This window comes from Salvelinus sp. IW2-2015, linkage group LG20 (assembly GCF_002910315.2).
Source record: "Salvelinus sp. IW2-2015 linkage group LG20, ASM291031v2, whole genome shotgun sequence".
Classification (NCBI taxonomy): Eukaryota; Metazoa; Chordata; class Actinopteri; order Salmoniformes; family Salmonidae; genus Salvelinus; species Salvelinus sp. IW2-2015.
In genome coordinates, this window is record NC_036860.1 from 2,698,190 (window position 1) to 2,721,879 (window position 23,690).

At 42.9% G+C, this 23,690-nt stretch overlaps 2 protein-coding genes across 6 annotated transcripts in view; both read left to right on the forward strand.

Annotated features, from left to right (window-relative positions):
- The window catches only part of LOC111980706 (trinucleotide repeat-containing gene 6B protein), a 28,130-nt gene extending 15,715 nt beyond the window's left edge, over window positions 1–12,415 (forward strand). For both annotated transcript variants that reach the window (XM_024011602.2, XM_024011603.2), the window contains exons 9-21: window positions 550–708; window positions 956–1,090; window positions 1,300–1,458; window positions 1,662–1,760; window positions 1,957–2,152; window positions 2,469–2,621; window positions 2,752–2,919; window positions 3,045–3,188; window positions 9,088–9,180; window positions 9,341–9,556; window positions 9,749–9,819; window positions 10,221–10,360; window positions 10,601–12,415. In XM_024011602.2, coding sequence (XP_023867370.1) covers window positions 550–708; window positions 956–1,090; window positions 1,300–1,458; window positions 1,662–1,760; window positions 1,957–2,152; window positions 2,469–2,621; window positions 2,752–2,919; window positions 3,045–3,188; window positions 9,088–9,180; window positions 9,341–9,556; window positions 9,749–9,819; window positions 10,221–10,360; window positions 10,601–11,153 — 2,286 coding nt within the window. In that variant the 3' untranslated portion in view covers window positions 11,154–12,415. The remainder of the gene's footprint in view (window positions 1–549; window positions 709–955; window positions 1,091–1,299; window positions 1,459–1,661; window positions 1,761–1,956; window positions 2,153–2,468; window positions 2,622–2,751; window positions 2,920–3,044; window positions 3,189–9,087; window positions 9,181–9,340; window positions 9,557–9,748; window positions 9,820–10,220; window positions 10,361–10,600) is intronic.
- A 1,435-nt stretch (window positions 12,416–13,850) lies between these two features.
- Window positions 13,851–23,384, forward strand: LOC111980707 (casein kinase I). 4 transcript variants are annotated; one of them, XM_024011605.2, is made up of 11 exons: window positions 13,856–14,171; window positions 16,307–16,397; window positions 16,627–16,737; window positions 17,038–17,186; window positions 17,581–17,809; window positions 20,892–21,062; window positions 21,223–21,371; window positions 21,718–21,907; window positions 22,330–22,469; window positions 22,792–22,858; window positions 22,982–23,384. In XM_024011605.2, the coding sequence occupies exons 2-10, from the start codon at window positions 16,322–16,324 to the stop codon at window positions 22,822–22,824; spliced, it is 1,248 nt and encodes a 415-aa protein (XP_023867373.1). In that variant the 5' UTR covers window positions 13,856–14,171; window positions 16,307–16,321; the 3' UTR covers window positions 22,825–22,858; window positions 22,982–23,384. The 4 variants fall into 4 exon arrangements, 3 of the variants coding, with proteins under 3 accessions (XP_023867373.1, XP_070305224.1, XP_070305225.1); XM_070449123.1 differs by having other exon boundaries at window positions 13,945–14,035; XM_070449124.1 differs by having other exon boundaries at window positions 14,156–14,175.
- Window positions 23,385–23,690: the final 306 nt, after the last annotated feature.

Sequence of the window (23,690 nt, forward strand, 5' to 3'; positions counted from 1 at the left end):
TCTTATGTCCAACAATGAACCATAAAAAAAATCTATATTTTTGACACACAGAACTTGGCCCAAATAAGGCCACCAGTTGGGGAACCCTGAAATAGAGCTTGCAGGCTTCACAAACAACGCTCGGCACAACACCTGGTTTCATTCTGAATCCTGCCTTCCACTGCTTATACTAAGCCATTGAAGTCCTCCGGGATGAAATGAGCACCGCATACAGTAGATGTYCGCACGGTTCCCATACTTCACCAAACACTAGGAGTTGAGGCTTTGCAGATTTTGGCATGAATTTATATGGTTTCTTATTAGTGAATGCACGTAGTATCTCACCATGATTTGCAATGTAATTACATGCTAGCTTGGCTAGTAGCTAATGTTAGCCAACTGGAACTAGCTAGGTAGCATAGATTCTCAAGATGATGTTCTGAAGAGGTTTTTAAAAAAACACTAAAACATAACCGTGTTTGTAGTAATGGTTAACCAGATCGTGACTACTAAGTCTTTGATCACTCTGTTACTTTGAGTAAAAACTCAAGCTTCCCACTCTTTTAATAGGGCGAGGACTTGAGTCTTGATAAAAAGTTGGAAGGAGATAAGAGAGGGATGAACGACTACAGCGGTGAAATGCGGAGAGGAGGAAGAGGTGGCGGAGGCTACCGTATGCCCAGTTCCAAAGACATGGGGCCTGGAGACATGGGGCCTTACAGTGACAAGGTAAGAGAGTCATACTCCTGTCAAAGGGTTCAAGGTGTCCTTGAAGCTGTGCTAAGCAGTGTTTGCATGGTCTGTCGATTGGCCTAGGTGAAGGAGGCTAGATATGTTGACCCTATCATTAGCTAGCCAGCTAACATCAACTAGCTTTTTTTGTCAACTAACTTTATAGATATTTTCCTTTTATCAGCTCTCACTGTTCCTTTTTATCTTTTCATATTTAACTGTACTCTTATGTATATCGTTCCAGATGGGTGGTCATGGTTTATTTAGTGGCAGCGGTGGTATGCCTCAGTCTCGGGGAATGCGCCAGCCTGGGATGCATCCCATGAACCCCCCCCAAGGGTTACGCGGACAAGTCCCTCATCAATTCTTGTCTGCGCAGGTGCGTTGCCTGTGTTGTACCTCATGAATATGAATGTTTATTTGCAAAGTTGTTCCATGTTGGGTATGAGCAGGTGCTCCAAAAGTCAATAACAATATATTTTCTAGCTTGTCTTTAGATTACCATTTTGGAATATTGGCCAAGGTTGTCTAACAAAACTCTACCTTCTATCTATCTATATATATATATWTTTTTTTTTTACGTCACAGGTGCCGGGTCCCATGCTAAAGCAGATACCCTCTCCTGGCAGCAGTGTTGGAGGAGTAGGTGTTGGAGGAGTCGGAGGAGGGGTGTTCCCACCTCAGCTCTCACCACAGCAACTTGCCGTGCTTAGTAACATTTACCCTCATGTGCAGCAATTCCACCTGGTAAATATCGTCTCCGCCTCGATGTTGTGGTTCAGGCCGTCTGAACAATTTATCACAATTTTCTAAATTGCTCAGTAATTCAAATAATCTTGTATTGATTGTATATCAAGTAATTGCAACTGTAAAACTGCTACTACACTAGCTCTCTCAGTGGAATAGAATAGTAAAACTACTTTGTGCCTGTCAACTCCATACCCCCCCAGGCTTGTCAGCTCCTTCTGCAGCAGCAGCAACAGCAGCAGCTCCTGCAGAACCAGAGGAAGTTGCCCCAGCCTATACGCCAGCAGACTGATCCACAGCAGGTACTGAACGTCCCATAGTAGTGTAGTGCCTTATCACTATACCTATAGCAGTTCGGACTAATTTAAATATTAGATGCAATAGTTGTGCTAGAATTTCAGTATGAAGTAGCTTTTTAGCCAGCTTGTCTTTTAGTCTCTTGATGCAGTGTTTGTGTACATATTTTTAAATATTTTCTCTTACCCCATGTCTCCATAGCTGGCTAGAATCATGGCTATTCTGCAACAACAGAGACAGCAACAACAGGGAGTGGTAGGTGGAGGCAGTGGGAGCTCCAAACTGTCCCCATCTCTTGGAGGGGCACCAAAACAGCCGATGGCAGACTCGATCCCCCACCCTGGTATGGGTGGCCCCTTGTCAGATCTTCATGCCAAAACACAGGGGATGTACTCTGGTAAGTTGCTTAGGTTTGGTCTTCGTTATTATCTCTCTAACATATCTCAGTCCAATCTGTCAGTTTAGAGCAGTGTACTCAGTATGACGTCAAAGGCAAACCATTACTAAATCATATCCAACTAATTTGTGTAAACAGTAGCTCGTATATCACTGTTGCCGTGACGAAGGTCTTTCATTTAAATCACCTAGCAGCTATTCCGTGATGTTCGATTTCAGGGGGATTATACTGGCCCAGGTTTTATCAACACAGCCATCATCTTTGCTCATGACTGCATTGAATGAACCATCTGACCATGTTTTTTCTGGTATATCAGGTCTTGCTCCCGGAGGCAATCTGTCTGGGCTGGAGCTGGGCTCCATGGTGGGGGGGGTGAAGGATGGAGGAGGGCAGCAGTCCCGCTTCAAATGGATGATGGAGGGTCACTCTCCGGCCCCCTCTCCCCCAGATACAGCCCATCACAAGAATGGTGAGTCATTAAAATCCAATTTCTTGCTAATGACATGAATAATCATACCTATATAAAGCCATAAAAGGAAAAGCCATGTCAAACTGACAAATTATTTGTATTTCTGTTTTTGTCTTGTGTGCTATTGCAGGTCCTTTACCCATGGCCATGAAAGTTCGAGAGGGCTCCCCATATTCACAGTATGAGTTGCTCGGGGTTGATGGTTTGGGAATGCCCCCTCAGGGCCCTTCTGACAACTGGCACCGTACCCCTGGAAGCAAGATGGGCACCATGACTGGGACATCCAGCTGGCCCCCAGGTAAGCTGCTTTCAGTACCCCAAGTTCCTAATGCACAATTTTGACATGCACATATGAAATATTGCAGTTGCAAAAAATGTCAATATTGCCAGGCTCAGTCTTCCCTGTGGTTTCTGCGGTGACAGAGTTCCAGCCTGGAGTGCCCTGGAAAGGCATCCAGAGTGCCGACCCGGAGTCGGACCCGTACATGACCCCTGGCAGTGTGCTGGGCTCCCATGGACCCTCTAGCCTCAGTGACTCTGACCACCAGTTACTTCGAGACAATGCAGGTACTCACTGTTTCTGTATAAGTATTGAATGAGATTAAACCTATTGGCACACCTTGGGCTGTTGCAGTGACCGTATTACTGGCGGTCACGAGGGCAGTCGAACTGCCTGGTGGGAAAAGTATCCTCCATTTGCTATTTAAGTGCTTTTTTTTTTTTTATCCCGCTGCCCCTGTTTTGGTGCAGGTGCACGACAATGGTCTGTTCTAAATCAAAACAAATTTCACATATATATTATTTAGTATATGTAAAAACAAGATTAAATCAAGAATAGTCTGACGGGGGACAATTAGGGTTGCAAAGGGTCTGTAAATTTCCGGACATTTTTCATGGGAAGTTGAGCCCTGGAATTTGGGGAATTTTGCTTAAATTCGTCAAAATGGTTGGCTTATAACAGTGGACCTTTTTTTGTAGGATACATATAAGGCAATTGTAGGTCTTGTGGCATATTTTGGTTAAACTATCCCCAATTCAATGGAATTGCAATCCTCTGCATGCACAGTGCATTCTTCCATCACATGTAGAGCTGATTCTCAAGATCTTGCACACTAATGAGATGCTGTTGAGCCCACACTACTACACTGTCTGAGCCAAGTACTACATGCTTTCTGGTAAGTTTTCATTACAGTACTGGGTGGGGTGAATATATTTTATGACATAAATAATTTTTTATTAACTAGTAAGTAGTAGCCTAGAGCAAAGTGTTTAAATCATTTCTAACTTGTTAACAATTTCTGCTAGTTAGTTTTTGCTACCATGTGGGGTTTAGTTTGCTTGAGCCTGCTAACTGAGGAGTGTTAATTCACCTGTTTCCATATGTTTCATTTTAAAACATTTATCTTACAAAGGATTTGTTTAATCTAACTGCTTAACTATTTATCTGTACATGGAATTGTATTTGTTTTTATTTACTCTTAAAAAAAATCTTTGCAGGAAAATGCCACGGGCACTATCTGATGTGTGGAGACATTTCACTGCAGCTAATGTAGAAGGAAAAGCTGTGTACATTTGCAAGTACTGTGCCCAATCATATGTGAAGAATGCAACAGATGCAGAATCATCTGGCCAAGTGCATAAAGTTTCCTCACTGCTCACAACAAGCAACCTCTGACAAAAGTACCTCTACTTCTATTCGYGGTGAAAATMARGAATCAGACACCTTATCGATAGCGACAGCTCATGGTCCTCCTGGAATCAGAAGTTTTTTTTGACTCAATGGAGGAACGTAGTCAGAGAAATGCTGATGGATGTCTTGCTCGAGCTGTGTATGCAACTGGTTCACCTCTGATGCTCACAGGCAATGTGTATTGGAAGAGATTTCTGAATGTTCTTCGCCCACCATACACCCCTCCAACCAGACATGCTTTATCTACTCATTTGCTGGATGCAGAGTTCAACAGAGTTCAAGTGAAGGTCAAGCAAATCATAGAGAAAGCCGACTGTATTGCAATCATCTCTGATGGGTGGTCAAATGTTTGTGGGCAAGGAATAATTAACTACATCTCCACCCTTTAACCAGTATTCTACAAGAGCACAGACACAAGGGACAACACAACGCAGTCATCAATGACCTTGGACCACAAGGTATTTGCACTGGTGACCGACAATGCGGCAAACATGAAGCATGCCTGTTCTAAAGTGGAGTCACACCCTCACATCACACCCATTGCCTGTGCTGCTCATGCATTGAATCTGCTCCTCAAGGACATCATGGCACTGAAAACAATGGATACACTCTACAAGAGAGCCAAGGAAATGGTTAGGTATGTGAAGGGTCATCAAGTTATAGCAGCAATCTACCTCACCAAGCAAAGTGAGAAAAATAAGAGCACCACATTAAAGCTGCCCAGCAACACCCGTTGGGGAGGTGTCATCATGTTTGACTGTCTCCTGGAGGGGAAGGAGTCTCCAAGAAATGGCCATATCATAGTCTGCCGATATGGACAGCCCCATCAAGAGGATCCTCCTGGATTATGTATTTTGGGAGAGAGTGGTAAGCAGCCTGAAACTCCTGGAACCTATAGCAGTAGCCATTGCATGGATTGAGGGAGACAATGCCATCCTGTCTGATGTTCAGACTCTGAAGATGTAAGAGAAGAAATCCGTACTGCCCTGCCCACTTCACTGTTTCTCCAAGCAGAGGAAACTGCAGTTCTGAAATGCATCAAAAAGCGTGAAGACTTCTGCCAGAAGCCCATACACACCGCATCGTACATGTTGGAGCCCAAGTATGCTGGCGAGAGCATCCGGTCTGGTGCAGAAATCAACAAGGCCTATGGTGTCATCACTACCGTGTCTCGCCACCTTGGCCTGGATGAGGGAAAGGTTCTTGGCAGTCTGACGAAGTACACTTCCAAGCAAGGGCTCTGGGATGGAGATGCAATATGGCAGTTGTGCCAACATATCTCATCAGCCACCTGGTGGAAGGGACTTTGTGGATCTGAGGCTCTTTCCCCTGTTGCCTCCATCCTCCAAATTCTACCAATATTAGCCTCCTCAGAGCGCAACTGGTCCTTGTTTGGGAACATACACACGAAAGCACGCAACAGGCTGACCAATACAATGGTTGAAAAATTGGTGGCCATCCGGGCAAATTTGAGGCTTTTTGAGCCTGACAATGAGCCATCCTCAAGGTTGGAAAGTGACAGTGAAGATGGGGTGGACATTGAGGAGGTCCAGGGAGAAGACATTGAAGCCTGAGAGGAAGACAACCAAAGCTTTAGTTTCTAGACTATGATTTTACAAATGTTTTTGGGAGATGCAATGGATCATTGGGGATCATTCAATATTTCCTTTTGTTGTTCAGTGAAAACATCCCATGTGAAGAGTCAATTCATTGAATTAAACTTAAATTCATAACTAAAACATTTGTATTTCTATTGAAAGGATTTAATCATTTACAATTATCTACTTATGGTAAGGTTTGTTTCTATCTCCATATTATATGGTAAATATATCCAATACAAAAAAACATGTCGTGTCTTTGGCATCGTTAGATTGAAGACTTATTTTATTAAATCAATTCTCTAATTATTATTACGTGATTTAAACAAATAATGTAAATGTAATTAACTAGGAATTTGGGGCACCAAGGATAATCTTCAGATTACAAAGTTATAATTTTCCTAATATAACTCTTCAGATATTTTATCTGATCAGTCTTCTAATTAATGAAATATTCTTTACCTCACGTTAGTCTCATTCCAAACGTCATAAATTGTTGGTTATCTGCACGAACCCAGCCTTTACTATGAATCATCATACACCAATTGTCTTCATTATTTAGTTAGTTAGTAAATAAATAATCACAAACGCATAAACAAACATTAGAAATGGTTACAAGGAAATGATAGGGGAGGTTCCCTAGTGGGCTAAGCCGATATAACGGCTTGGTGGACAAAGGGAAGTGGGTGTGGTAAAGACAGTCACTACACAGTTGATAATTATATTAATTGAAATGCTAATCATTTGCACATGAACACACTCATTTGGGAATAATTGCAATCAATATATACTTGCTCCTAGTGTGTCGTTGTGATCTGTTGGAATCGTCAGTCCTTCTGTTGGAAAGTTCATCCGAGCGTCTCTCTGCTTCCCTGAAGTCTTTCGTGGTTAGAATGGATACTTCAGAGTACCATTCAAAWATGTTCTTATAGGTTAGATGTTTTGGCGGTTGTCGGTCTTCGCGTCCCAGGTTGACAATTTCTAGCTGCAGACTAGTAATTAGTATCTAAGATTTGCTCTTATTCTGTCAGGATCGATAGTCTCAGAGTTGAACCATTTCCTACCGTGTAGCCAATGCTCCACGTTGTATGGTTAGAAATTCAACAACCATTACAACCTTAGCTTAAACTGYGGTTTTTGTGGTCTCTACTCAAACCTTTGCCCCCTCAGCTGACCGAGGTAGGCATGGTCTGAAGAGGATTTTTTCAGGTGGGGGTTTTATTCGTAACAATACAAAAGGGCTGTCCCACGAGCCAGATCATGTCTGCTCATGGGGGCGGGCCAATGACTTAAACTTTTTAGGGAATACAATTCTCTCACATTAACCTGTCTAGCTAGCGGAACCCCCCCCACATTCCACTGAAAAGGCAGCGAGCGAAATTCAAAAAATATTTTTACGAAATATTTAACTTTCACACATTAACAAGTCCAATACAGCAAATGAAAGATAAACATCTTGTGAATCCAGCCAACATGTCCGATTTAAAAATAAAAATAAAAAAAATAAACAACAACAAAAAATAAAAATATATATATATATGTTTTACAGCGACAACACCACGTATATTTATGTTAGCTCACCACCAAATACAAAAAAGCACAGACATTTCTTTCACAGCACAGGTAGCTTGCACAAAACCGACCAAATAGAGATAGAATTAGTCACTAACCAAGAAACAACTTCATCAGATGACAGTCTTATAACATGTTATACAATAAATCTATGTTTTGTTCYAAAAATGTGCATATTTCAGGTATAAATCATAGTTTTACATTGCAGCTACAATCACATAGCACCGACGCAGCTAGAACAATGAGACCAACGTGAAATACCTAAATACTCATCATAAAACATTTATGAAAAATACATGGTGTACAGCAAATGAAAGACAAACATCTTGTGAATCCAGCCAATATTTCAGATCTTTTAAGTGTTTTACAGCGAAAACACTATAGCATTGTATTAGCTTACTACAATAGCCAACCACACAACCGCATTCATTCAACGCAACGGTAGCGATAGCGAAAAAACCAGCAAAATATATAAATTTATTCACTAACCTTCACAATCTTCATCAGATGACAGTCCTATAACATCATATTACACAATACATATATGGTTTGTTCGAAAATGTGCATATTTAGAGCTGAAATCCGTGGTTATACATTGTGAAAAGGTCATTTTGCAGGGCTCTGGCAGTGCTCCTTGCACAAAGGCAGAGGTAGCGGTCCTGCTGCTGGGTTGTTGCCCTCCTACGGCCTCCTCCACATCTCCTGGTAGCGCCTCATGCTCTGGACACTACGCTGACAGACACAGCAAACTTTCTTGCCACAGCTCGCATTGATGTGCCATCCTGGATGAGCTGCACTACCTGAGCCACTTGTGTGGGTTYTAGACTCCGTCTCATGCTACCACTAGAGTGAAAYCACCGCCAGCATTCAAAAGTGACCAAAACATCAGCCAGGAAGCATAGGAACTGAGAAGTGGTCTGTGGTCACCACCTGCAGAACCACTCCTTTATTGGGGGTGTCCTGCTAATTGCCTATAATTTCCACCTGTTGTCTATTCCATTTGCACAACAGCATGTGAAATGTATTGTCAATCAGTGTTGCTTCCTAAGTGGACAGTTTGATTTCACAGAAGTGTGATTGACTTGGAGTTACATTGTGTTGTTTAAGTGTTCCCTTTATTTTTTTGAGCAGTGTATATAGACACACAACTGGGGATGCAACAGCACAGGTAGCATCATTCTCTAATATGAACAACTTTAAGGTCTAGTCCAATAGTTGAGACTGAGCTGCTAACCAAAGCTCTGTAAATTGATTGAAATTAGCTATGTTTCCCTTGTGTTCTGGGGAACACTACAATCCTGGCAGAGTTTGTGAGTGAGGAGGAAGTGGTTCGCTATTTTGCACATTCCCAGGTTGGAGGTACGAAGGGGGCCAGCCCAGGGGCATGGGCGGCCCAGGGCTCGTCAGGTACGCGCACAACGGTGGCTTGTAGGCTATGTGTGAAAGCCAGGAGATACTAAATGTGTTCTTTAGTTAATGGTCAATTACTGTGAGACCGACAGTTACTTGATTGTAAGTCACCGGTTGACCAAGTTTCATGACCTCCACAGGCACACCATATGTTGTATTGCAGTATTTCTTGACACATCCTATCTCTCTGTTGCAGGGCCAAACCCCTCCCTCAACACCTTGCTGCCTTCACCAGGTGCCTGGCCCTATAGTGCCTCAGACAACCCCCTTGGCAATGCACACAGCACAGGTAGTGACATTCTCTAATATATGAACAGCTTTAAGGTCTAGTCTAATATTTGAGAGAATGTGCTGCTAACCAAAGCTCTGTAAATTGATGATGTATTGAAATGAGCTGTTTCCCTTGGTCATTTATTTTGGTGTGTTGAAAGTTGTGCTTTTTTCCTCAGCAAAGTACTCGGAGTACAAACCCAGCTGGCCCCCAGAGCCCATCGGACACAATAAGCCGTGGAAGACCAGTCGCGTCAGTTCCCAGCTGCCACGCCCCCCTCCTGGACTGACCAGTCAGAAACAGGCCTCGACATCTCTATGGGGCAGCGGAGCCCCGCGTTTGACCAGGGGCTGGGGAGAGGGTGGGGGCAGTCAAGATTCAAGATTTGGGACAGGTAATATTATATATCTGGATCAACACTAGTGATTTTAACTGTTTCCTGGCCAACTTGATACAAAACCATTTTTATAGCTGTTGGGTTTTCAGAACTCATTGTAGTAAGATATTTATTAAATATCGGCTTTACAACAGAAAAAAGATTGAAAGACTACCCTTTGTTTCTGACTGCCCTCTCTCTCCTCCGTAGGCTCAGCGTGGAATGATGGTGTGGCCTCCAGAGGCAGCTGCTGGCTACTGCTCAGCAATCTCACCCCTCAGGTACAGATGGAGAGAATTGATAAAGATGTTAGCACTAGTACCAATGACCAGGGAGGGAATGAGCAGAAGGATGGGGGGGGGGCCTAGGGATTATGTTGTGGGTGARTTTGAATTTTATGTTTTCTGACCCATCATCGAAGTGGAATTTATCACAGATATTAAATAAAATGGCCATTGAGAGAGGGGTGGGTGTGAATTCGTGACCCAAGTGTAATTGGATTGTGAAGTTGACTGATCCATTTAATCAATTAAGGATTGCATGAATGGCGTTGGCATGAAAGGGCTGCTAAGGGAAAAACAGAATGGGGAAATGTATAATTCTACTGCCCACCCTTTTACAGTCTCACACTTCCCCACCACAGACACACTGGTATCCCACTAAGTTTTCTGTTCTCCTACAGATTGACGGTTCCACACTACGGACTATCTGTATGCAGCACGGCCCCCTGCTGACCTTTCACCTCGGCCTGACCCAGGGCAGCGCCCTGATTCGTTACAGCACACGTCAGGAAGCAGCCAAGGCTCAGGGTGCACTGCACATGTAGGCTACTATCCCTTTACACACTAACAAACACTGTGCTGCTGCCTAGTGTAATGCTAAATGCCTGTAATTAAATATTTGCAAATTTACCCTAATGTTAACTCCATGCAGCATGTTTTTTATTTTACCTTTATTTAAGATTATAATGCTGAATTGGAGCCTGATGGCCATTCAGCTAGTACAATTTCTACTACTTCACCTGTTTTACTAAAGGACACTGACATATTTTGTTTTCTCCAGGTGTGTTCTGGGGAACACCACAATCCTGGCGGAGTTTGTGAGTGAGGAGGAAGTGGCTCGCTATTTTGCACATTCCCAGGTTGGAGGTGCGGAGGGGGCCAGCCCAGGGGCAGGGGCGGCCCAGGGCTCGTCAGGAACGCACACAGCGGTGGGCAACAGCGGAGGGGGCTCCCTGGGGAGTGAACGAGCAGCAATAGGAGCAGGAAACAATTTGGGTGGAAACAGCGGTGGAGGTGTTCTGGGTAGTGTGGGGCCTTCCAGCTCCGGCTGGCAAAGTTTGGATGGTACGGGCAGCTCTCCGGAGGCCACCTCAGCCCAAGGTCCTGGGCTTGGTATTTTTGCTCAGTGGAGCGCCAACGGGGCTGGGAAGGGGGTAGGGGGTGGGGTGGGACGGGTAGAGGCAGGGAGGTCTGGGCTCTGGGGTGGTGTGACCCCAGGTTACTCCAGCAGCAGCTTGTGGGGTGCACCCCAAATGGAGGACAGGCACCAAATGGGCAGCCCAGCTGCCCTGTTGCCTGGTGACCTGCTGGGAGGAGGGGCTGACTCCATCTGACACACCTTCACATAAGTATATATTTAGACACACGACATACACTGGGAAACACACATACATTTATAAATTACTAAATATAATCACGTAAACACACACACATACATATATAAATTACTAAATATAACCACGTAAACACACAAGCAGAAATGTGAGACATGCTTACACACATTCTCATGGCCAGACTTAAGCTATTATATAAACAAATGCAGGGACTGTTAGACGTGTAAGGCCTTTTTCCACAGATGAAGATTTCAACTGCTAGACTTGAACCTGAAAAATTAGTCTGTCGGTCTGAGAGACTGGCTGGATTGCATTGTGCTTAGTAGGTGATTTGATGACAGACTTGCATACACATGCACACACCAAATACAAACTAGCCTTCGGACAGATGGGCACTGTAACAGCATTACTCGCGTCATATAGGAAAACTATGTGATGCAGGACAACCTGCAGTTTCCATTCATGCCCCTTATGGAGACTGAATCAAAACACGTGCAAACACACTGCTCTGATTGATGACAACTGTATCTTATTGTGTATGTTAGTTTCTGTTTTGTATGGTTGTTTTTATTTTGAACAGTGGAATACTGAAATGTAATTGTTCCTTTCAAATGCTGACCTCCTACTGTTGTTTCTCTCAATCACGTTTGTTACTGTTACTATGATAATTGTTGAAACTCTGGCAGTATGAGGCAACATTGCATTTCTCAGAGAGTGGGATACTGTGTGTGGAATACTCAGTGTGGGTATGAGTGAGAATGAGACCAAGTAATAAACCCCTGTGTGTGAATGTGAGGATAATGTAGTGTGCATGTTACTGCCTGTCATGATTAGTGTGCGAGGCTGCTTACTGAAGGTCTAAAAATATGTTTTGAGTGCATTCGGTATACTGCTGACTGTGTTCAAGAACATTGGCACTAATGCTTAGTCTTTTTTTTCTCATTTTAAGAATATTTTTTTTGCAGACTGTCTTTTTTATTGTCCGAACTGCAATAATAAAAATAACAATTTTAATGATACTAAGAGCTGAAGGCATATGTATTGAGAAAAAGGACATGCCAAATCTTATCAAACTGTGGAGTGGTGGGGGGTTGTTTACAAGACACAGAAAAGAGTTACCGTGCGTTTATATGTTTTGTTGTGTATCGTTTTAAATTAAGACAGGCTTTAACACTCCTGTTCAGTGTTTCGTTTTGAGATTTTACAAAGAAATTTATTTAAACAAAGAGAACAAGATTACTAATAAAGATGAAAGTATTGGCTTCTGCTTGTCTTGTGGTCATTGAGAATTGTCCATCTATACAGAATGGCCTCTTATCCTCAGGTGTCCCAACACCGTTCACACACGGGTTCCTGTGTCCGCTCCACGTCACACACACTCAAATAAGCTGGTGTCCATCTGCTATGCCATCTTAACCAATCCTATTTACTGTACAAGCCACACAGCCTGTAAGAAGCATGCGCATCTCCAGCGATCTATCATTTGCGGTGCAATTAGTATGACAGTATGGAGTATTTAAATCCTGTATGTGAAAAAACAGATGGGCAACTTTGATGGGGGTGGGGGCCACAAAAAATCTGAACTCGTGGCTGCAGTGGCTTGCGGGTCTGAATACCGACATCCATAACCACACGTGCKGTCAGAGCCGGCCCTAGCCAATTGGGGAATTTTGTTGGGCACCCCACCTTACGAACAAAACATTTTACCATGGGGTGGGGAGAAGATTTAGCAATTTTATAACACAGTTCCTGCAATTTTACTAATTTTGCCATAGGGTGGAGAGAAATGTTTGTAGTTTTGAATATGAGAGTAAATAACAAAATCAATGGGGAAACCTGTCGGTAATTTGACCATGATTACAAGTTTAGATAGCTGGCTAGACTAATTTATCAATCTAAAAAATGTTAGCTGATTAATTGGGCTAATTGAGTGACTGTCAGTGACTGACGTAACAAGAAAAAAACTTGATGCACTACCAAATTTGGAAATTGCACCGTGTGTGTTCTACTATTCTGACTTTCAACATCAAGTTTAGACCCCAACTGAGTTCCACAAAAGGGGGGGGGCTGCCAGTTGCCCATCACTGTGCAAAACCATCAGGGTCTAGAGGTACCTTATGGGGACCTCCGCTGTTCTTTCACTTCTGCTGCTTGTGTCTAAACTCCAGGGTGCGGGACTATGGAGAACCCTTTGGTAATGTGGATGAGGACTAATGTCTGGATGGAATCTTCACTATCTCTAAACCATAACCATTGCTATTTGTTATGATGGCTCTTGTCTTCACTCTATTATCCTTCATAACAATGTTCATAATAATCTAATCTTCCTGCAAAGGCCTATTCTCTGAATAACTGAACAAAAGCCAACTCTCTATGCTTGCGTTTACACAAACAGCCCAATTCTGATCTTCTTTACACTAATCTTTTCATATCAGCACTTTTTCAGCACTGATCTGATTGGTCAAAAGACCAATTAGTGAGAGAAATATCAGAATTGGGCTGCCTGTGTAAATGCATATTATTTTCACTAATTCAGTTGTATCTATTTTCTGAGGCTGCCTATTCATCAAATGTGTAACATTTAAGAATGTCTACAGTTGTAGCTGTTCTATTTCCTTAAGGCAATCCGGGTGCTTCTGACATCATCGATGTTGGTCAATGGTGCGTTGCAAGTAACGAGAGGGGGAGACAGAACTCTGATAGAGACGGCCATTCGTATTGAAGCTTCACTATCAACAAGGAGTATAGCCGATGCTAAAGGAAAATTGGGGTATGAGAGCCACCAGAATCCGTTCCCATCCTTCGCTGCCCGGGGCCCAGTCTGACTGACAACCTTCGGATCAGCACCGCCACTGAACCACCTCTCTAATAAACCTAATATCGTGTGAGTAGTGTACTGGGGAACCGACGAAACCAGGGGGGAAAGGGAACTTGATTCGACCGAACCGGAGTCTTGTATTCAGAGCGTCGCAGAGGGGGAGGGGGCGAATAGAGATGTCTATCACTGGAGAACATAGGGTAGGTAAGGGTGCGGCTAGAATAAAGTCAAAATGTTACATGATCGTATACACTGTCAACTATTTGTGAAGCTTGAAGGTATTTAAAATGGTGTGAATGACTGGTACATGGTTGAAGCGGCAAGCGTATTCTCGGGCTACTTACTAGCTAGGCACAACCACTGCTGTATACGGACAGTTGGTATTGTCACAGTAGCAACCTTTTGTTTGAAGTGTACGGTAGATGTTATTATTATTGTAACCAGTTCGACTTTTGAGTGATCTTAAATGTCACAACTATTCTCCCTAGTTGAGATGCTTCCCTTTTGATTGTTACCAACGCAACGACAGCTTTCTAAAAGATGACGTAAGAAGATGTTGGGTTGATGATACTCAAATCCGTAAAAGGATTTTGTCCATGCAAATGTTACATTTCACGTTGCCGTACCTAGCTAATACATTAACACTAGGTGAAATAGACTGGCATTATGTAGGTCTAGTTGTATTTTTTCTGAAAAAGTGTCCCTTTTCATGTGGTTGTGAAATCCTCCTAGCTTTTTGTTAAGACAGAATTCCTCTTAAAGAGAACGCATTGTAATTCTATGTAGGTTACAGGCCCACACTGATGAAATGATTCAAGTCAGTAAATACTCTGTAGTGTTTCATGGGAATAGTGGTAATGGTTGAATATTGCAATACATGGTGCCGGAGTGTATGATTTACACTGTAGTTACCACTTCCTGATCGTTTCCTACCAAAATATAAAGCCTGGCTCTGAACTGTGATCTATTGATAAAACCTCTCACATGACCCAGTAGGATTAATCAACTGCTAAATAATTAATGTTAGGCCTGAGCTGGGTCTCTACAGTTGAAATCCTCATGTTGTAATGAAACCTAACCCTAATCCATCTACTACCATCACATATGTATTTCTGTCTGTCACCTGATGCCTCTTCTGACAACACTACAGGCAATGGGAAGAACCTCATGCCAATTTTTTGGAATCATTTCCGGAAAGATATTTGGTCCCCCTTGGTAGTTTAAATATACACAACTAGTCCTGCACAATTGATGACTTTTTCCATTCCCGAATTGGTATGCCCATTGCCACACAACTCTGAGTTTGACCGAGAATGCTTCTTCTTGTTCTTCCTCGTTCTGCTCTGTCATGAGCTACTTGCATTTCCAAAGTATTATGTTGAGAGGAAGTAGACCTGTAATCATGGTGAGGTATAATGTGGTCAGTGTTGTAGGATGGCCTAGGCCTAATCATAGGAAAAACATGACACGGTCATACACATACAATGAAAAGCTCTATAGTAGTTTAGTAATGAGAACTGACAGAATGCTTCCCATCTGTATGTACTACATTGTCAACTGAGAGATAGAAAAAGCTTTTCTTAGGCCACCTAAATTGGTGTGGCGCTCTATAAAGTATGCCTCATCCTTCTCCAGGTCTTGCTCTAAAGTTCATTGCACAGATTCCTTTCTGGGCTTTGACACACATACAGCCCACGCAGCAGCGCCTTTGCAGTGGCTGCAGAATATGGCGTGTTTGAGGGCGCTAAATAAATGATGATCCTGCTCCAGTGTCATGTGCAGTTTGGCTCAGAAGACTCACTTCCTTCCCTCCCTCGTGTTTGCCAATTTCTACTATCTCGGCCCCAGCTGACTCTGGAGAGCTCTCCCGTGCCCTTCCAAGCAGATATGTTGTTGCTCTTTCTCTTGTCTCTCTTTCAGGCCTTACCTTCCATATTTCCCTCTGTATTTCCCACTTTCTCTGTACCACCTCTCCTCAGCAGCCCTACAAATGTAATTGTGTGGCCTATCGCTGGAATCCAGACAGCTGTCTGCTAATCAACCCGCTCAAGCTACACACTCACTCAATTAATTTAGTTGTTTGCAGTTAATGGTCATCCTGTTTGGAATGTGTAAAGTGACCATTGTAAGATGGCCTACCGCTGGTTCAGGAAGAAATGTTCCATTAGTCAAAGTTTGCCTTCGATTCGAGGTCTAGTGAATTAAGTTGGATTTGTATCATTTCTGTTTCTTTTCATTTGCAAATTAGCCTATGCCAAGTGTAAAATATTAGACTGTACGGTCATGGTTGCCTCGTAACATCTTGGCCTCTTCTCGTCTGTTTTTGTGTCCATAGTGAACTTTCAACACCATGGATCTGAGAGTGGGGAACAAGTACCGACTGGGACGGAAAATAGGGAGTGGGTCCTTTGGAGACATTTACCTTGGTAAGTGGAAGTGCTCCATCTCCCTCTGTTAGCATTTCTCTTTTTCCTTGTCCTTTTCTCCATTTGCCTCTGTCTACTGGCCTAGTCCCCATATTGGCTTTTATCCTCCTCTTAGCCTTACACTTTCTTTCCATTCCCTGGGTGTTCAACCGGAGTTTCTTTCCATGTTCATGGTTCACAAGTTGCTCCTGAGTCTAGCCCTGGTGTGTGTGTGCGTGCGCTTCCTCAGGTGCCAACATTGCCACGGGCGAGGAGGTGGCCATTAAGTTGGAATGTGTGAAGACCAAACACCCACAGCTGCACATCGAGAGCAAGTTCTATAAGATGATGCAGGGAGGAGGTGAGGAGAATGGGGGAGTGACTGAGAAAGAACATAAGTAAATTCCTAGTAAATGCCCTATTGAGACGTCTGAGTCTATTGGGATCAGAAAGTAGTGACTGTATCATAAATGGTCAAATGTACCCATTTATTGCATTTATTTTATTTCAGAAGTATCATGTTCACCAAAATAATGTGTTGAGCACTGAAACACTCTTTTGCTGAAGTTGTTGTTGTATGACATTAGCCGTAAAGGATGTATGCGCAAGTAACTATGGTTAGATGTACACTAAAAGCTACTTCTTTGTGCCTGCCTGACAGTGGGGATTCCCTCGATAAAGTGGTGCGGGGCAGAGGGAGACTACAACGTCATGGTGATGGAGCTCCTGGGCCCCAGTCTGGAAGACCTCTTCAACTTCTGTTCCCGCAAGTTCAGCCTCAAAACGGTGCTACTGCTGGCAGACCAGATGGTACAGAACTCTTATGGTGTCATCTTTTCCCCTCAACATTCATTGTGCTGTTTGTCCTCTATACCCTTTAACACTAACTCTGTCTGCTGTCCTAACTTTGCTTGTGCTGCTGTGTCACCCTTTTCTCTTAACTTTGCTGTGTAGTCGTATTACTCTTCTATGGTATTTGGCTGTCCACTTCCTGTCCTCCTCATTGTTCTTCCTTTTGCTCAGATTTGTTCTTTTACTTATTGTTTCTGTTTTTACCGATGTGCCCCTGAAGGCATTGGCTGTTGGAGGGTTTAAATTACTGTTAGCTTACAGTAAGGTTTCAAGGCTTTTACAGACCATGCCAGCAGAGCTTTCTGTTGTCTCACTTCTCCTTTTCTTCTGAATCCCCCTCTGTCCTCTCCAGATCAGTCGCATCGAGTACATCCACTCCAAGAACTTCATCCATCGCGACGTCAAGCCCGACAACTTCCTCATGGGGCTGGGGAAGAAGGGCAACCTGGTGTACATCATCGACTTTGGCCTGGCCAAGAAGTACAGAGACGCCCGCACACACCAGCACATCCCCTACAGGGAGAACAAGAACCTGACGGGCACTGCACGCTACGCATCCATCAACACCCACCTGGGCATCGGTAAGGGACTTTTTAAGTCACCTCCTCCTGTTTGGCTGAAATATCTAAATGTCTTTATGAATGTGATTTCATTTTACCCTCCAATGCTCATGCCTAGTGTTGAGATTAGAGGTTGACCGATTAATCGGAATGGCCGAAATAATTAGGGCCGATTTCAAGTTTTCATAACAATCGGAAATCAGTTATTTTTGACACCGATTTTGCAGATTTAAAAAAATATATATATATTTTTTACACCTTTTATTTAACTTGGCAAGTCAGTTAGCCAGGGAAAATGTAGAGCGCCAAATAAAAAAAAAAATAAAAAAAGAAAGGTATAAAATCAAACTTTCATTAAATCACACATATAAGATACCAAATTAAAGCTACACTCATTGTGAATCCAGCCAACATGTCAGATTTCAAAAAGGCTTTTCGGCGAAAGCATAAGATGCTATTATCTGATGATAGCACAACAGTAAACAAAGAGAGTGTAGCATATTTCAACCCTGCAGGCGCAACACAAAACGCAGAAATAAAATATAAATCATGCCTTTGACGAATTTCTTTTGTTGGCACTCCAATATGTCCCATAAACATCACAAATGGTCCTTTTGTTCGATTAATTATGTCCAAAATGTCCATTTATTTGGCGTGTTTGATCCAGAAAAAAACAGCTTCCAATTTGCGCAACGTCACTACAAAATATCTCAAAAATTACCTCTAAACTTTGCCAAAARARTTCAAACTACTTTTGTAATACAACTTAAGGCATTTGTAAACGTTAATAATCAATTAAATTGAAGACGGGTCTATCTGTTTTCAATACAGGATGACAACAAACTAACGCTACTTTTCTAGTCTTGCGCAACTCTAACAGTACACATAACGTTACACTGATTCCAGGTGGGCGTTCTTCTTCATTCCACAAAGGAATAACCTCAACCTATTTCCAAAGACTGACATCCAGTGGAAGTGGTAGGAACTGCAAACAGGTTGATTTAGAAATCTAGTATCCCAATGAAAACTCATTGAACAGACGGTGACCTCAAAAATAAAAAGATCTGAATGGTTAGTCCTCGGAGTTTTGCCTGCTACATAAGTTCTGTGATACTCACAGACATGATTCAAACAGTTTTAGAAACTTCAGAGTGTTTTCTATCCAAATCTATAATATGCATATCTTATATTCTGGGGATGAGTAGAAGGAAGTTGAAATTGGGCACACTATTTATCCAAAAGTGAAAATGCTGCCTCCTATCCTAGAGAAGTTAAGAACACATTCTTATTTTCATTGACGGCCTAGGAACGGTGGGTTAACTGCCTTGTTCAGGGGCAGAACGACAGATTTATACCTTGTCAGCTCAGGGATTCAATCTTGCAACCTTACGGTTAACTAGTCCAACGCTCTAACCACCTGCCTCACAAGGAGCCCGCCTGTTACGCGAAGGCAGTAAGAAGCCAGGGTAAGTTGCTAGCTAGCATTAAACTTATCTTATAAAAAACAATCAATCAATCATAATCACTAGTTATAACTACACATGGTTAATGATATTACTAGTTTATCTAGCGTGTCCTGCATTGCATATAATCGATGCAGTGTGCATTCGCGAAAAAGGACTGTCGTTGCTCCAACGTGTACCTAACCATAAACATCAATGCCTTTCTTAAAATCAATACATAGAAGTATATATTTTTAAACCTGCATATTTAGCTAAAATAAATCCAGGTTAGCAGGCAATATTAACCAGGTGAAATTGTCACTTCTCTTGCAAGCAGAGTCAGGGTATATGCAACAGTTTGGGTCGCCTGGCTCATTGTGAACTAATTTGCCAGAATTTTATGTAATTATGACATAACATTGAAGGTTGTGCAATGTAACAGGAATATTTAGACTGATGGATGCCACCCGTTAGATAAAATACGGAGCAGTTCCGTATTTCACTGAAAGAATAAATGTTTTGTTTTCGAGATGATAGTTTCCGGATTCGACCATATTAATGACCTAAGGCTCGTATTACTGTGTTTTAGACTGATGGATGCCACCCGTTAGATAAAATACGGAGCGGTTCCGTATTTCACTGAAAGAATAAATGTTTTGTTTTCGAGATGATAGTTTCCGGATTCGACCATATTAATGACCTAAGGCTCGTATTACTGTGTTTTATGTTATAATTAAGTCTATGATTTGATAGAGCAGTCTAACTGAGCAATGGTGGCACCAGCAGGCTCGTAAGCATTCATTCAAACAGCACTTTTGTGCTATTTGCCAGTAGCTCTGCTGTTTATGAATTCAAGCCTATCAACTCCCGAGATTAGGCTGGTGTAACCGATGTGAAATGGCTAGCTAGTTAGCAGGGTGCGCGCTAATAGCGTTTCAAACGTCACTCGCTCTGAGACTTGGAGTAGTTGTTCCCCTTGCTCTGCATGGGTAACGCTGCTTCGAGGGTGGCTGTTGTCGATGTGTTCCTGGTTCGAGCCCAGGTAGCGGCGAGGAGAGGGATGGAAGCTATACTGTTACACTGGCAATACTAAAGTGCCTATAAGAACATCCAATAGTCAAAGGTATATTGAAATACAAATCGTATAGAGAGAAATAATCCTATAATTCCTATAATAACTACAACTTAAAACTTCTTACCTAGGAATATTGAAGACTCACAGAGAACCACCAGCTTTCATATGTTCTCATGTTCTGAGCAAGGAACTTAAACGTTAGCTTTCTTAATGGCACATATTGCACTTTTACTTTCTTCTCCAACACTTTGTTTTTGCATTATTTAAACCAAATTGAACATGTTTCATTATTTATTTGAGGCTAAATTGATTTTATTGATGTATTATATTAAGTTAAAATAAGTGTTCATTTAGTATTGTAATTGTCATTATTACAAATACATTTTAAAAATCGGCCGATTAATCGGTATCGGCTTTTTTGGTCCCCCAATAATCGGTATCGGCGTTGAAAAATCATAATAGGTCGACCTCTAGTTGAGATGTAGTGACTATTGTCCCCTTGTCCTTAGCTTATATATTTTGATACCACTCGATCCTGTCTATGTCCTAAATAGCAAATCATTCAAACCTGTCTCCCGTTCTTCAGAGCAGTCTCGGCGTGATGACCTGGAGTCTCTGGGATATGTCCTCATGTACTTCAACCTGGGCTCTCTGCCCTGGCAAGGCCTCAAAGCCGCCACAAAGAGGCAGAAGTACGAACGCATCAGCGAGAAAAAAATGTCCACCCCCATTGAGGTGCTCTGCAAAGGATACCCCTGTAAGTGACTAGTATCTGTCTGGGCTGTGACATTTGTATCAATGTGTGGACAACTATTTTCCTTCTCTATAGTGTTGTAACAAACGTTTGCATATACCACAGTCTCTCAATCCTGGGTTTTTGCTCACCCTTCCCTTTTATTGGCATTGCTTGTCTGCAGCCGAGTTCTCCACCTACCTGAATTTTTGCCGCTCGCTGCGCTTTGACGACAAGCCAGACTACTCATACCTTCGTCAGCTCTTCAGGAATCTGTTCCACAGACAAGGCTTCTCCTATGACTACGTATTCGACTGGAACATGCTCAAATTTGTGAGTTTGCCACACCAAAGCTCTTATTCTTTACAAGGAACTAAGTGCTACATTCTGTCTGTACACCAGGTCTCTCCAACCCTGTTCCTGGAGAGCTACTGTCCTGTAGGTTTTCACTCCAACCCTAACCTTGCACACCTGATTCTAATAATTAGCTGGTTGATAAGATGAATCAGGTTAGTTACAACGGGTTGGAGCGAAAACCTACAGGAGGATAGCTCTCCAAAAACAGGGTTGTAAAGCAGTGGTATACACTATCCATAGTGTCCACATAATCAGAATGATTTGGATGTAGTTTTCTATGTAGAGGTATGGGTTTGCTGTAACCTGTGTGGTCTCTTCTCAGGGTGCCAGTAGGACAGCAGAAGACGGTGAGAGGAGGGGAGCTGACGAAAGGGACGAGCGTATCGTAGGAGGCCCTCGGGGATCCGCTGCACGGGGTCTCCCGCCAGGGCCAAACCCACCAGCCGCCAACAGAGTTAGGAATGGACCAGAGCAGGCCATCTCTAACCCCGCCTCACGGGTGCAGCAGTCTGGTGAGCACACACCRGTGCTCTTTTTAACTAGAGCTATAGTTGAATGGAATAGGAACATTTAGGAAATTATCCAAAAAGGGCAAATAGAGCGAGTGTGTGTGACTAACACATTTCAGTTAATTACTATAGCTCCCTTCTGCCAATCAGTGTAACTTTGTAAATGCCGGATCTCTATGGCAAGACGCATCATTCATCCAAGTTTCATCAATCGTCCCAGTGCTGTCAGAGATTGCGTGTGACTAATTTACGAACGGAGACCGAGCCGCAGACCACTGCCCGATTTCATTGTGGGGGACAATGAAATAGCTTTTGATATAGATAAATCATTTTGTAAACGCATTGACAGAAATGACGGTTTGCAGTCAACAGTTCTATTTTTAAATAGAAATAGAACTGTCTCCCTTGTATTCTTCCTCTTTCAGGGAACACGTCGCCGCGTGCTATCTCTCGCGCTGAGCGTGAGCGGAAGGTGAGCATGCGGCTCCACCGAGGAGCCCCCGCAAATGTGTCATCCTCTGACCTCACAGCCCGTCTTGACCAATCCCGAATTTCCACATCGCAGGTACGCTAAAGCTACCCAAACATGCGTCATCACAAACRCTAAAACCCAGGTGCCATGCACCTGAGCCCAACTCCTACGACCAACTTTTTGAGGGGGAATATCAACTGGYAAAATGTCCACCCTTCCAGAAAAAGATTACATTTCTTGTCAAAGAGTCAGAGGACTTCCTATTAGTGTTTAGCTTCTATATTATGTAGCATGCAGTGGGTTGATTATTACTTTTATATTGTGCCACAGTTGCGGCACTCACTTGATCGCCCTCTTATTTGCACTCCAATTTTCGGAGTCATTTGTTCTCTCCCCTCCTTTTCTCTCTCTGCAGGTCAGCATGCCATTTGATCACCTGGGGAAGTGAAATATTCAACTCCACATGCACTGGATACTGACAGGTGAGGATGTCTCTTTCCCTAAGTTGACACACGCAGGACTTAAGGAAATGTACCTAGTTTGTCAGACAGGTGATAAATAACACATCTACACATCCGACTAAAATACGCAATCTTCCCTTGCAGGGCTTCAAGAGATCCTTTGTCCCAGTTTTGTTTCTGTTGTGAATTTTTGCCAATTGGACAAATAAGTGGATCTTGGAGGAAAGGACAGAGAATCATAAACCGATGAAAGGATGACAGTTGGTCAAGGACTGCAGGAATTTCTCCCCTCCACCCTAACGTTGATGGGATAAACCTGGCCTATAATAGTACGAGGATAAGATAGTGAATAACACCCTCCTCTCCACTGACCTATTTACCCCATGGTAGCTTGGATCATGCACCCCCTGCCAGACACCTTTGTCCCTCCCCCACTATTCTTTGGGTGGCTGGCAGAGGTAGACTGATTTTGGGGGTCGAAAAAGACAAGCGGGTGCTCCTTTGCCAAATATAGTTGCGGGCACAAACGCGTTCCAAACCAAGAAAAGGTCAACTCGAAATTTGGGCCTGTGTGGATTTAGCCATTTCTGTTTACACCTTCAAAGACCACACACACAAATGTACCCATGTATGTTTTAACCAGTTCATTTATAGAATAGTAAGGGGCTGTACTCATTGGTATGARTTACTGTGCATATTTTGTGAATAGATCATATTCATTTGGTGGGGGTCCTTTTGAGGCTTGGGCAGTTTTAATTTCTTATTTGATGTTTTAACTCGGAAAGGTACAGCTAAAGAGAAGGAATGGTGAGAAGGATGGAGAGATGGGTGGGTGGTAGATGAAGCCATGAGA